Source organism: Podarcis muralis, chromosome 14 (assembly GCF_964188315.1).
Source record: "Podarcis muralis chromosome 14, rPodMur119.hap1.1, whole genome shotgun sequence".
Taxonomy (NCBI): Eukaryota; Metazoa; Chordata; class Lepidosauria; order Squamata; family Lacertidae; genus Podarcis; species Podarcis muralis.
The window spans coordinates 53025060-53038689 of record NC_135668.1 but is presented as its reverse complement, the minus strand read 5'-3'; the positions used below and the strand labels follow the sequence as shown (position 1 = coordinate 53038689).

Below are 13630 nucleotides of genomic sequence, written 5' to 3'. Positions count from 1 at the left end.
GGCGTCTGAAATGATGAGGGGTACATCAGAGCGCGACAGGAACTTGCAAACGGATCTGCCAGAGGAGGCAGCTGCAGTCAAGAGCCACACTGAGCTTTAAAATGACTGTGCTGGCTTTTTTAAAAAAGAAAGAAAAAGAAAAGAACTGATTTTCTTTTTAAAAGAAATTATATGTCCCTTATCATGGCTAACCAGGATAGAAGGAAAATATATTCTTTAGGAATTTAAGGATTTATATATATTTTTTTTATTTGGTAATCTTTTGTTTCTTCTGTATCTTATTTGGAATGTATAATTTTTACCATGTAAGAAAATCAATAAAAAGCATACTGAAGAGGGGAAAAAGATTGCAATCCTAGAATAAAGAAAGAAAGAAAGAAAATAAATATATAATTGGAGAAGTAAGACTTTTCCAAAGGTCCATCTGAAGTCATGCATTTTTTAATGTATTTATCAGGGCTGCAAGTTTAGCTTTACCAATCTGATAGTTCATATAAAAACATTTTGATCATCTAAAAATTTGCCCCCAGCTAATCTGTCAGCAGATTTTGTTTTTTATAAAAATATTTAATGATGCTGGGAAGAGTCAGGTTAGACCTCTGGCTGCTCCTGGCAAAGGCTGGGGAAAAGTCTTGCCCCTCTGCGAGTCAAGGGAGGCAATGCTGAGCTTTATGAACCAAAGGTCTGACTCTGTAGCAGGTAAATATGTTCTTCTTTCTTCATAGGCAAATCTGTACAGTTTTAATTTGAACTCCATTGATTGCTGACAGCATATAATCCAATTAGTGTGTGTATATATATGTGTGTGTGTCTGTGTAATATATGTGTGTGTGTGTGTGTGTGTAATATATATGTGTGTGTGTGTGTAATATATATTGTCAGGGGCTCAGGAGCAGAGGCACAGGAAAGGGAGGAAATAGAGAGCGAGGGGGAGGAATCCGAAGGAAATGTTAGCGATGACAGCGGTCCGAGGTCTCTGAGTCTTTCCAGCGAATCAGAAGATTCACAGAAAGGGGCTCCCATGGTCAGAGCAAGGGGGGTGCCTAGGGGGACACCCCAGGAAGAAGGGGCCAGAGGGGACTCAGAGAGCAGCAGTTGGAAATCAGGACCAGCTTCCCCACCAGAGCGCAGCAGGGGGGAGGAGTCCCAGGTATCGGGATCAGGAAGCTCACCACCAGCGGGAGGAGAGGAGTCAGGATTGGCCACGCCTCCATCGGAGAGCGAGGAAACGGTCAAGAGGAAGGTTGGAGGCTGGGCGCGCGCGCCAAGTTCAAATGTACAGGAGGGCGGCGCAGTTGGCAGCCCGGATAGGGAGCCAGGTCCCAAAGCCCGCCGAAAGGAGGGGGAGGAGTCAGGGGGGTCAGCGTCAGCGTCAGAAGAGTCCAGAAAGGAGGAGACCCCGGGGGGCAGAAGGACCCAGAGGAGAAAGGAGAGACGTAAGAGGTGGAGTAAGGTTAGAATCTTAAGCTGGTGTACAGGGGGTGGAGACTCAGATGGAGCTTCGCCAGTCTAGCCTCTAAGACGTAGAGCTGGGGCGCTGCGGCTTGAAAATGGAAACTGTACTTCAATAAAGACTTTTGTACATTACTACCGGCTAGCGTTGGTCCTCTGTGAGCTGGGACCTGGAGCCAGCTCTGACATATATATATATATATATATATATATATATATATATATATATATATGCTTTCGTAGATTTTCACGGGTACAGGAATGCAGGTTTTGGTGTCCTCGGGTGTCTTCCCGTGTAAAAGATGGGGTGTCTAGGCGACGTTTCGACGTTTCGACGTTTCGAGCTCTGTTCCAGTAACAAGAAGCCGAAAGCACCAGCCTGAAGATGACGAGTGAGACCTCGTCGAAACGTCGCCTAGACACCCCATCTTTTACACGGGAAGACACCCGAGGACACCAAAACCTGCATATATATATAAAGACACAAAGGCTTTAGCAACTAATCCACACCTAATGACCCACCTAAGTGGTACTCAGGATACAACTCAAGAAATCACTCAAGATATCCCTCAAGTAATTAAGAAACAAAAGAAGAAAAGGCACACTAGCCTGGGAACTTCCTCTCTGCCCAAGAACATTAGAGGCCACACCTCCTCAACAGTATTTATAGGAACTCAAACACTGAGATCCTGCTCTGTTCCAGTAACAAGAAGCCGAAAGCACCAGCCTGAAGATGACGAGTGAGACCTCGTCGAAACGTCGCCTAGACACCCCAACTTTTACACGGGAAGACACCCGAGGACACCAAAACCTGCATTCCTGTACCCGTGAAAATCTACGAAAGCAAATATATATATATATATATATATAGTGTTTTAAATGCTTGCAACTTGAGTAGCCTCTGAGGAATAGAAAATGGAACTTTGTTCCCAAGGAAACTCCATTTACAATGAAGTAAAAAGCTGTCTTTTGCAGGCTTTAATTTTATTTATAGTTAATCTATTTGTATCGAGCAAATTTAATCTGTGTCTCCCACACTCATAGTGCACAAAGATGGAATAAATGGCTTTTGCGCCAAAGAATCCCATAGGAGTTGTGACAAATTGAAACGTCCTGCCTGTTTATGGCCAGGGCATGGAGCAACTTCACGATGTGTCCCAAGGCTGTGATTCAAGCACCTGAGCTGGCACCCCCACACCCCCTTTTCATTTTATGTCCTCTCTGAGAGACGGGGTAAGAAGTCAGCGGCCAGACAGCTGCTAACTTTAGTAGTGAGAAACCTGGAAACGCAGCACTCATCTGGACAGGGCACAGAATAGGTAAGGATGGAAGAAACCACTCTGTTTGTTGAGTGAGTTCGTGCTAGATTAAAAAGTATAGTTTAATGAAAAGGCGAGTAAGAGGTGACATGGTAGAAAATTACAAAATTATTCAAGGTACTGTATAGAGAAAAGTTTTTCTCCTTCTGTTATAATATTGAAACTTGGGGAAATCCAATGAAGCTGGATGTTGGAAGATTTAGGACTGGTATAATAATAATAATAATAATAATAATAATAATAATAATAATAATAATAATAATTTAATTAATTTATACCCCGCCCATTTGGATGGGTTTCCCCAGCCACTCTGGGCGGCTTCCAACAAAGTATTAAAATACAGTCATATGTTAAACATTAAAAGTTTCCATAAAGAGGGCTGCCTTCAGATGTTTTCTAAAAGTCTGGTAGTTGTTCCTCTCTTTGACATCTGGTGGGAGGGTGTTTCACAGGGTGGGAGCCACTCGCAGGGAGAGAACCACCAGAAAGCCCTCAGCGCTGGACCTCAGTGTCTGGGCAGAACGATGGGGGTGGAGACGCTCCTTCAGGTATACAGGACCGAGGCCATTTAGGGCTTTCAAGGTCAGCACCAACACTTTGAATTGTGCTCGGAAACATAAAGGTAAAGGTAAAGGTACCCCTGCCCGTATGGGCCAGTCTTGACAGACTCTAGGGTTGTGCGCCCATCTCACTCAAGAGGCCGGGGCCAGCGCTGTCCGGAGACACTTCCGGGTCACGTGGCCAGCGTGACATCGCTGCTCTGGTGAGCCAGAGTCGCACACGGAAACGCCGTTTACCTTCCCGCTAGTAAGCGGTCCCTATTTATCTAATTGCACCCGGAGGTGCTTTCGAACTGCTAGGTTGGCAGGCGCTGGGACCAAACAACGGGAGCGCACCCCGCCGCGGGGATTCGAACCGCCGACCTTTCGATCGGCAAGCCCTAGGCACTGAGGCTTTTACCTACAGCGCCACCCGCGTCCCATTGGCTCGGAAACATACTGGGAGCCAATGTAGGTAAAAGAAAGTCCTTCTTCATGCAGCACAGAGTTAACCTATGGAACTCACTTCCACAGGAGGTAGTCATGGCCATCAACTTGGATGGCTTTAAAAGAAGTTTGGACCAATTCATGGAGGAGAGGGCTATCGAAGGCTACTTGCCACAATGGCTATGCTAAGCCTCCATAGTTGGAGACAGCAATGTCTCTGAATATCAGTTGCTGGAAACCACAGGAGGGGAGAGAGCTTTTGTGCTCAGATCCTGCTTCCACGTTTCCCACTGGGGCATCGGGTTGGCCGCTGCGAGAAAAGGATAAGGGACTAGATGGGCCATTGGCCTGATCCAGCAGAATTCTTATGTTCTTATGACTGGTATGCTGGGCCGGATTTAGGTTTGATGAGGCCCTAAGCTACTGAAGGTAATGGGGCCCTTTCTATGTCCATCTGTCAACAACAAATTGTCACTGCTTTTTGTGTTCAAAAAATATGCTATATGGTAATTTATGGACCTAATAGGTATCTAAAGCCATTTGCACATGCTGAATGTAGACACCCTATATACGGAAATGAGCAAACCAGTGATATTTTAGGGAATAGCAGGCTAGCAGGCAGGGCCCATTACTTACATCATAGGAGCCTACACAACACAAAACACTGTTGCTGTATGTAGGTTTTATTTTATTTGTTTTTTATCTTATATTTTGGAAATGTGCACCCTGGTTTCTTTCCCTTTAAATTTTCTGGGGGCCCCCAAGAGAGTGGGGCCCTAAGCTATAACTTGTTTAGCTTATATGTAAATCCAGCATTCCTGCCAACCTAGGAGTTCGAAATCACGTCAAAATGCAAGTAGATAAATAGGTACCACTCCGGTGGGAAGGTAAACGGCGTTTCCTTGTGCTGCTCTGGTTTGCCAGAAGCGGCTTAGTCATGCTGGCCACATGACCCAGAAGCTGTACGCCAGCTCCCTCGGCCAATAAGGAGAGATGACTGCTGCAACCCCAGAGTCAGCCACGACTGGACCTAATGGTCAGGGGTCCCTTTACCTTTACCTTTTAAATCCAGCACTGCTGGTATGTCTCAGCAATGCACCCTGCCCATACGCACTCCTCCTGCTTTTGCAGGGCCAAAAATTTCTCCATTTCACAAGACATTCTTCAAATGGACCCCAACTTATGGGTTTGGACTAATGACTGTCCAGTTGAAAACACCACCAACACAACCCCTGCCTTTTAAGGGCCACATCTTTCTACTATTTTTATATCTGTGTTAGACTTTATTCTCTCTCCCATTTAGTTTTAAGTTGTTAAATTAAGTTAGTTTGCTTATATTTTTACACAAAGTTGTATATGTTGATTTTTTGTTAATTTATGTACTGACAATATGAATATTGGTAATTGTTCTTCTGTTTTTTTTCCATTGCTGCTGTTAATTTGATTTGTTGTAAACTGCTTTGGGTACAATCATGTAGGAAAGCAGCATATGAATAAAACATTGATGTTTAAAAAGATCATAAACAGCAAAGACCATAAAATAAAGTATCAGTAGCAAATATGAAATGAACATCATCAATAAGACAGAAAGAATTAGGTGCTATATTTTGCTAAAGTATGAAGCCAACCAGCACATTATTGGTCAATAAATGTTGCCTTGAGTGAGGAGAATAGAAAATTCTCTCTGCCTTTAACTTTCTTTGAGTCTGACCATTTGTGTGCTCTTTCAGGATGAATCTAATGAGAGTTCTTTAAAGTTCTCCCAGCAGGATGCACATCAGGATCTAGATCAAAATAGCTTAGGAAGTAGGGCTGCTAATACCTCACATGAAACTTTTGAGAGCTGCTGTCAATCAAGGTTGACACTCTAGGTCAGATGTACATAAGGAATCAGAACTAGGAAACTTCTCATACATTTACAACTTGGTTTCCCTATCTATGGGGCCAATACAGATGAGGCGGGTGAAGAGGGAGGCAATAGCTGAGCTACAGACTAATTAATAACCCAGGAAAGGAAATGGACTATTGTTTGTTTGTTTGTTTGTTTGTTTGTTTGGCATGTGTGTGTGTGTGGAATATCTTAGCTATACACCCAACTGCAAACTGCCTTAACCTGCTATACAAATGTTATAACCAAATAAGTGAATAAAATGAAATGTAATGTGTAATGCTTCCAAGGACAGATGGGTTCTCAGTGGCAGAGTCAATTCTCTCTGGATTTGACTCCTGGTCTAATCAGTAGATTACACTTATGTATTAAAAAAATTCAAGGTTTCTGCATGTGCTGAAGAGGGAAGTGAGGGGCAGATGGGAATTGTCAAACTGAGAAGATAACCCATCTAGGAGAAGGACAACTAAGATCCTAAACCTCTGCTGCTTTGCAGAATATTTTTGGGGGAAGAAAAGGTTAAGGAGTAACCCTACACAAATCTGGAGTCCCTAAGAGGATTGGATGGCACCTTCCAGCAACTCCTGCAGCCAAGCTGGTGCTAAATATATTGCTCTGCTTTCTTTTGGACCACAACAGTGAGGTCAAGAGGGGAGTCTTGTCGTCTGGGCAGCTCAGGACCTTCATACACACTGCCCAGGCTTGTGCCCCCAGGCAGTTTGACTTCACTCCCAGAGGCAAACTCCATTGTATCTCAAGGTAAAGAAAAAGATAAAGGACCCCTAGACTGTTAAGTCCAGTCACAGGAGACTATGGGGTTGCAGCGCCAGCAGGACTAAACCGCTTCTGGCACAACGGGACACCGTGACGGAAACCAAAGTGCACGGAAACGCCATTTACCTTCCCGCCGCAGTGGTACCTATTTATCTACTGGCACTGGTGTGCTTTCGAACTGCTAGGTTGGCAGGAGTTGGGACAGAGCAACGGGAGCTAACACCGTCATGGGGATTCGAACCGCCAACCTCCTGATCGGCAAGCCCAAGAGGCTCAGTGGTTTAGACGACAGTGCCCCAGACGGATGCCAACAACTAACATTTTTTTTAAAAGCATCCTATGAACCTGCCTTTATGGAACTACTGTTGATCTCTTTAGGTGGAATGATAAATATTTTGAAGTTTTTAGTGGCGTTTGCACACCTTCTAATTAAAATTTGAATGAAAGACGGCTGCCACAGAAGTGTAATTTCGCTTGAATGTTTCTGCAGCCGACGTTTTCTCTCTCTTTATTGGGATAACTTTTTATTGGGTTTTATAAGCAAGGAATAATAAATGATACAAATAAATAGTCCAAGTCTTCTCATGTCATAGCATGATAAATTTGCAGTAATATCAACAACATATGGTTCATTATTAGTTCTTGGTTCGTGAATTGGTTTAAACAAAAACAATGGGGGAAACAGGATAGAACAGTTAAAAGATAGCATTCAAGATCACATAGTGAAATGTCTAATCAGGAGCCCTTGTGCTTGTGCTTAGATTAAGTATTTCCCCTCTTATGTTAACAATGAAACAATATAAAGTGTTGATATACTGATGAAAGCAGGAGGGGTTCAAAGAGAAAACAGTAATTTAGGTTTGAATTTTAATTTAGATCAAATAGATTGAGCAAAATATTGATGGGGGGATTGCTCATTTTCTGGAATAATGACATACGTTATGAAATTCAACCACACTGGTGTAATGCCATCTTCTTGATCTGCCCGTGTGTCAACCATAGTTTATTTATTTGTCAAGGAAGGATGTTTCTCAAACTATTTTGTACCAATTGCCTATCATGATGCCAAAAAGGCCTTTCCAGTGTCTGGTTATGTTGAGGCCCGTCACTTGTAATTAATTGGTTTTTAATTCTTTATTATGTAAGCCCAGATTGTTGTCTTGAATTCCAATCGTTATTCGGTTATTTTATTAATTTCTTGGAATACTGAATTCCTGAAAGGTTGGATTTTTTTACATTCCCACCACACATGGAGATATGTACAGGGTATGGGGCAGCAAGGCATGAAGATGGATCATTGCCAGCTTCCTGGGGGTTAGGTATCATGTATAAAAGGTAAAGGGACCCCTGCCCATACGGGCCAGTCGTGACCGACTCTAGGGTTGTGTGCTCATCTCACTCAAGAGGCCGGGAGCTGGCGCCGTCCGAGGACACTTCCGGGTCACGTGGCCAGCGTGACGAAGCTGCACTGGTGAGCCAGCACCCGTGCCGCACACGGAAACGCCGTTTACCTTCCCGCTATAAAGCGGTACCTATTTATCTACTTGCACTTAGGGGTGCTTTCGAACTGCTAGGTGGGCAGGAGCTGGGACCAAACGATGGGAGCTCACCCCGCCGCAGGGATTCGAACCGCCGACCTTACGATAAGCAAGTCCTAGGCACTGAGGTTTTACCCACAGCGCCACCCGCGTCCCTGATATCATGTATATATGGGTTAATTCTCTACTGCAGGCTTCCTCAAACTCGGCCCTCCAGATGTTTTTGAGACTACAATTCCCATCATCCCTGACCACATGGGAGTTGTAGGCCAAAAACATCTGGAGGGCCGAGTTTCAGGAAGCCTGCTCTACTGCTTGCAGAAATAGACTTTGCAGCTGACATTTTCCTCCCATTGTAAAAGCTCCATCATTTTAAGAAACAAGGAGCTTTAACTATTGCAATTATTGATTGTTTCTCGGCAACTCAGCTTATGGGTCCCTAAGCCACTGTTTCACTTACATTAATTCACTCAGCTCAGGACGCTAATTCTTTTTACCTGCCCACATTTGTTGAATGCATCCTGTCAGGCACTGAAGCCCAAACAAAAAGCAGACGGGGCAATTTGCCCAGCAGACAAGCATGATTCATCTTTTCAGATCATGTTCCTCAGATGCAGCCTGCTTCTTATCATGGAAAATTGAAAGTTTACTAAAGAGGCTCAAAGGTAAACAAGGAAAAAACCATGACCGCTTGTTCCCTCCCCACTTACCCATTGCCTGGCACCGGATATGCACAGTCTTCTCCACTTCGGCCAAAATTCGGCTTTCCGGCTCAGTAGTAAAATAAGGTGACTCTAATGAAAGATAAACCAGAACAGTGTAAGGAAATATATTCATTTAGCTTGAACACTTGACCTAACCCAGAATTCATCATGTGCTCAGGTTCAAACCCAAAAGCTCAAGAGTGCACAGGGATTCCATTAATTTCAATGGAGGGACTCAAACGCCATGATTTGTCACATGTGCACTCAAGACCTTTCACTCGAATGAATGGAAAAACTCTTACAGGGCAGAAACTGACGTGCTCCTAAACCCAAGCTTCCTCTGGGTTAAGAGGAATGTATTTAATACAGTGTTACAAATGGCCTAGTTTGACTTCTATTTTGGGTTTATGGTTTCTTTTAAGTGATAGCCTCATAAAACAACCTCAACAATTATATGTGATGATGAATATGAATTTCAAAGAGCACTGAGAAACTGCCAATTTATATTTAGGGTTTTACACCGCAAATTAACATCAGAGCAGGGGCTGCTTTTCATTTTACAGGCGTGAATCAGAGAATATTTTAATTCTCAGCTTAGACAAGCCATCCCGGGAGGTCCATAAAGGGTTTTATTTACAGCAACACATTTTACACAAGGACTTGCTTCAATATCTAATACACCATGCCATGTAGCTTGAGACATAAAGAACCACAACATGAGGATAAATCCATATCAGCAGGTTCAATAAGAATTGTAATAAGGTAGCTCAATAAGCAATGCCTCAATATGTGCTGGGTCAGGAAGATTTTGGGCATCACATGCCAGGTCAGATCCTCAAACAAAGATGTACTCTCCCAAGCCCACACTCTCCCAGCATGTTCACACTCCTGTCTCAGTGACGTCTATGCTGGTTTGGTCATGTCCACAGAATGGAAAATGGCAGGATCCCCAAGGACATGGCTTCCAGCACCAGGCCAGTTGGCAGACCAACTCTGTGTTATAAAGATGTTTGCAGACATGATATGAAGGCTGGTGTCATTAACCCTGCCATATGTGAATCCCTTGCAAATGATCACAGAGCCTGGAGAGAGACAGACAGGTCATGTATCCACACCAGTGACTGGAGGAAGAATGACCATTGGGGGGATTGGAGAGAGAAGAAATGCCATGGTGCACCTGTAGCAGCAAAACCAGACTTCACCTGCCACAATGCACCTGCAAGCATCTTGTGACTCTCTTATCTGTGTCAATGGGCATATTTAGCAAGTAACTCAGTGTATCAAAGGGCTCAGGTTACAGCATACTTTGTGGGTTGTGGTAAGAGATTGCAGGAACTGTTGAAGGCTAGCTGTCGGAACTGTGGAACTGAGTGAAGACTTTTTGAAGAGATCATCTGAGGAAGAAATTGGAAAATTGCCAGACTTCAGAACTCAGAGAACCCTTTGCAAGCAACTCAACTTAGGACTCGGCTGTGGTGTTTAACAGCAAGGACTTTGAAGCAAAAAACCTTATCTGGGCTCAGAGAGAGAAAACTACTTGTAATATAGTGTTATCTCGGTTTATGAACTTAATCCATTCTGGAAGTCTGTTCTTAAACCAAAGCTGTTCTTAAACCGAGACGTGCTTTCCCTAATGAGGCCTCCCGCCGCCAGTGCCCTTCCACCATTCAGCTTCCGTTCGTAGACCGAGGTACCACTGTACCGCTAAATAGTATGTGATGTATAGCGCTGTGTGTTTGTGCTGGGCTTGTAAAGACAACTCTGTTAAATGGCTGTTTTCTGTGCTCAGACTAACCGTGTGACTGAGCTTCCATAGGGTATACACTCAACAACCCCAACACTTTCTGTCCTCTTGTGATCCTGCTGCCTGTGGACTTTTACATGCAACTTGCTAATATTTTTTTATTAAAAATATATCTCAGTATGGGTTTCCATTTTCTTCTCGGCAGAGACATCAGGAGGCAGAATTTCCTAGAAAAATTAAGCCTTCAGAGTGAAAGCAATAAGCAGAGCTGTTTGCATGATTTATTGTTTTTTAATAATATCAATGTAAGGACATTATTGATCCTTTGCAGCTAAGTGACGGTTATTAACACAAACAATATATAAGTGCATGAAGTGACATATTTATTTAAAAAAAACAAACTTTAAAGCTATACATTATTGGGAAATTGTGGTGGACAGAGCGTGCGTGATCCTTAATGCTGAGGTTTTATGCCTTATCTAGAAAAGTACCAAGGCACAAGGAGCACAGAGCTGTAAGCAGCTGAGTTGACTGTTCACATATTTGAAAAGCGCAAGGGACACATGGGGGCTAAATGGATACACAGCTAGCAAGTTCCAATATAAGGTGGATAAGAGAAATGTCAGCACACCAAAAGCTGGAAGTAACCTGTAGGTTTTGGCTGGGTTGTGAAACACTTAGTACACTAAATTACAGATGGAATGGCAAGAGGAATGTGAGAAGGGCATTGCAGCAACCCAAGATTACTCCTGTCACACCAGGGAAGCGTAAACATGGCTTCTGTCTTCTCCCCATCAACCCACATATTCTGTTTCCCTTTGTCTTAACAAGCACCCAGTTCCTTTTTCTGTTCAGCCTTGGCTCCAGCAAAGGCATGAAGGCCTGAGCTACCTCCGTCTGAGCCTTCCACCCATATCTGCCATATATAGGTCTGCAAACAGCACCATCTTCTTGAGAGGTCCTGGGCTACTGTGAGATTTGCTCCACTCCTTGCATCACTGACACCAGGACAGCAACAGGACTGCAGCCCACCCTGTCACTGAGGTATGGTCCTGGTGGATCAAACTGCTCTTCATTTATATTTGTTACTGATTTTTTATCCTACCCTTCTTCCTGCTGGAACTTTGGGTGGCCAACAAAGATATCAAAAAATGCAATCACATTAAAATCACAAAGCACTAATTAATCCAATTGAATGCTCATAGCAGCAGCATGTATGGTCATCACCAAGTTTTGGAAGGACCTTAAGGGAACAGCCGTAACAACTTGGTACAAGAGAGTGTGGCAAATAGCTCTCATGGAGAAAAATTGACAGAAAACCCGAAATTAGCAAAAGGAATAAAACACAAGGACACGTTCTCTGTAAAGTGCTGGAACATTATTATGTACTCATAGCATTCCAGAAAATGAAAGTCCCAAAGCCAACTTGTGGATAGTGCAATCATCAGTATTTTGTTGTTTCTCCCCTGTCATAAAGCAATGTGCTACTACTGTAAGGCAAATGCGAGCATCACTTTGGGGTCCCCAACACTGAGGTTGAGGGTGATGTTTTTCTGTGAAAAATCGTTGTTCAAACTCTGTTTCACAGTACTGTAGGTCCTGAGCTGCTGGAAACCCAAATAATATTTGAAAAGAAACACTAATTAATAACATAGAAAGAAGTATATTCCTGGGTGTTTGATTTCTCTTGCACTCAAGGTGGCAGGTGAATGGACTACGTGCAGAAGCAGCTGCTGCAGCTGCACTGGTTCTCCTTCAGAAACAAGGATGAAATCACAGAAAGGAATAATCCACTGCTGCACGTGTGACAAGCTACCAAGTGAGAAACATTAAGGGATTTATGGCACCTAACTTCAAAAATATCCAGGATCCATTTACAGAATCTGCACAGGAAAAACAGGTCTATTTACAACAGCATACTGATGTTCAACAGGACTGGTACTAGGATAACAAACCAGCCAGAATCAATCCATGCAGCTGAAGTGGCAGCTGTCATCAGATGTCTATTGGCTAAACCTGCTCCCTTGAGCATTGAATCACTCTGCAATATCCTTCAATTTCTGCCAAAGCACATGCTTTTGATGTGAAGTCAGAAGAGCCCTGCTGGGTCAGATTAAAAAAGTCCTCTCTATTAGTCCCACATCTCCTTACCCACAATGGCCAAGCAAATTCTTTTGGGAAGCCTACAGGGAGGGCGTGAGCATAATAGCCCACTGCTGCTCTTGTTGCCCAGTAACTGGTATTCAGAAGAATTGGTGCCCAGGACTTCCAGGAATTCCAGAAGAGAGCTAGAGTTGGCCAGCAGACCAACTTTGACAGTTGGGCGTGACTATTCACATGCCAATCACATGATTAGAACATCTGGTGTCAAGTTCAAATAGGCTTACTGCGACCACCAATGACCTGAGTGGTGGTCATAGTGAGCCCCTTCAAATTCCATTTGCAGGTGCAGTTTGGATTGGAACTGCACCTGCAAACACAAACTGGGGCCCTCAGCAAACCACTATCAATCAGCTTATTGGTGCAAAAGTGTTCTTCCAAAATGGCTTGCTTTGGCATCAATCAGCTGCTTGACACTGACTGTGAGCTCCCTCAGTTCCCTAATGGGAAACATCCTAGTGCAGCCCACCCACCATCGCTCCCCTGCAAAGAAACAATGGGGAGCTCACTTGATGCTCCTGATTGTTCCTGTGGAGTCGCATCCCTCCTGCCCCACGTGGGGCAGTTTGGGAGAAATTGCCTTGCAGCCCATATTGGGATCCTTGTCCCCACCCCAGTAGACTTAAAACAATTACTTCGGGAATCTATGGGGTAATCCACAAAGGGCATTGCAGCTTCCCAGCATAAAGTGTGTCAGAGTGAGAGGTAAGAAAGAAACAAAAGTGCAATAGAGCAGCTTCAGCCTCCCTTCTGAAGCAAAACAGTGTTTTTCTAACTAGCCTTTTCCGGCTGGAGTGCCAGATGGAGTGATCAGAGTTTTTCCAAATATGTTTGCATATCTACAGGGACTGGGATCATTGTGTCGTTTGCCATAACTAACAGAGGAACAGCTGTTAGTTGGTGGTGATTGTCTGTTATTAATCACCGAAGCCTAAGTCCAAATGGGTGACCTAAGATGGAGTAAGGTGCCACCATAACCCATTACCTCCCCCCGGAGGCATCTATTTCACACTGAAATGATCCCCGATGATGTTTTAACTAGGCCATTCACTGTTCCAAAAGGCC

General features: G+C 43.8%; 1 protein-coding gene across 6 annotated transcripts in view; it reads right to left on the bottom strand.

Moving 5' to 3' along the window:
• SDK1 (sidekick cell adhesion molecule 1) overlaps positions 1–13630 on the bottom strand; it is a 588002-nt gene that overhangs the window by 237097 nt on the left and 337275 nt on the right. For all 6 annotated transcript variants that reach the window (XM_077918733.1, XM_028706986.2, XM_077918736.1 and 3 more), the window contains exon 9: positions 8668–8751. In XM_077918733.1, the coding sequence (XP_077774859.1) occupies positions 8668–8751 (84 nt within the window). The remainder of the gene's footprint in view (positions 1–8667; positions 8752–13630) is intronic.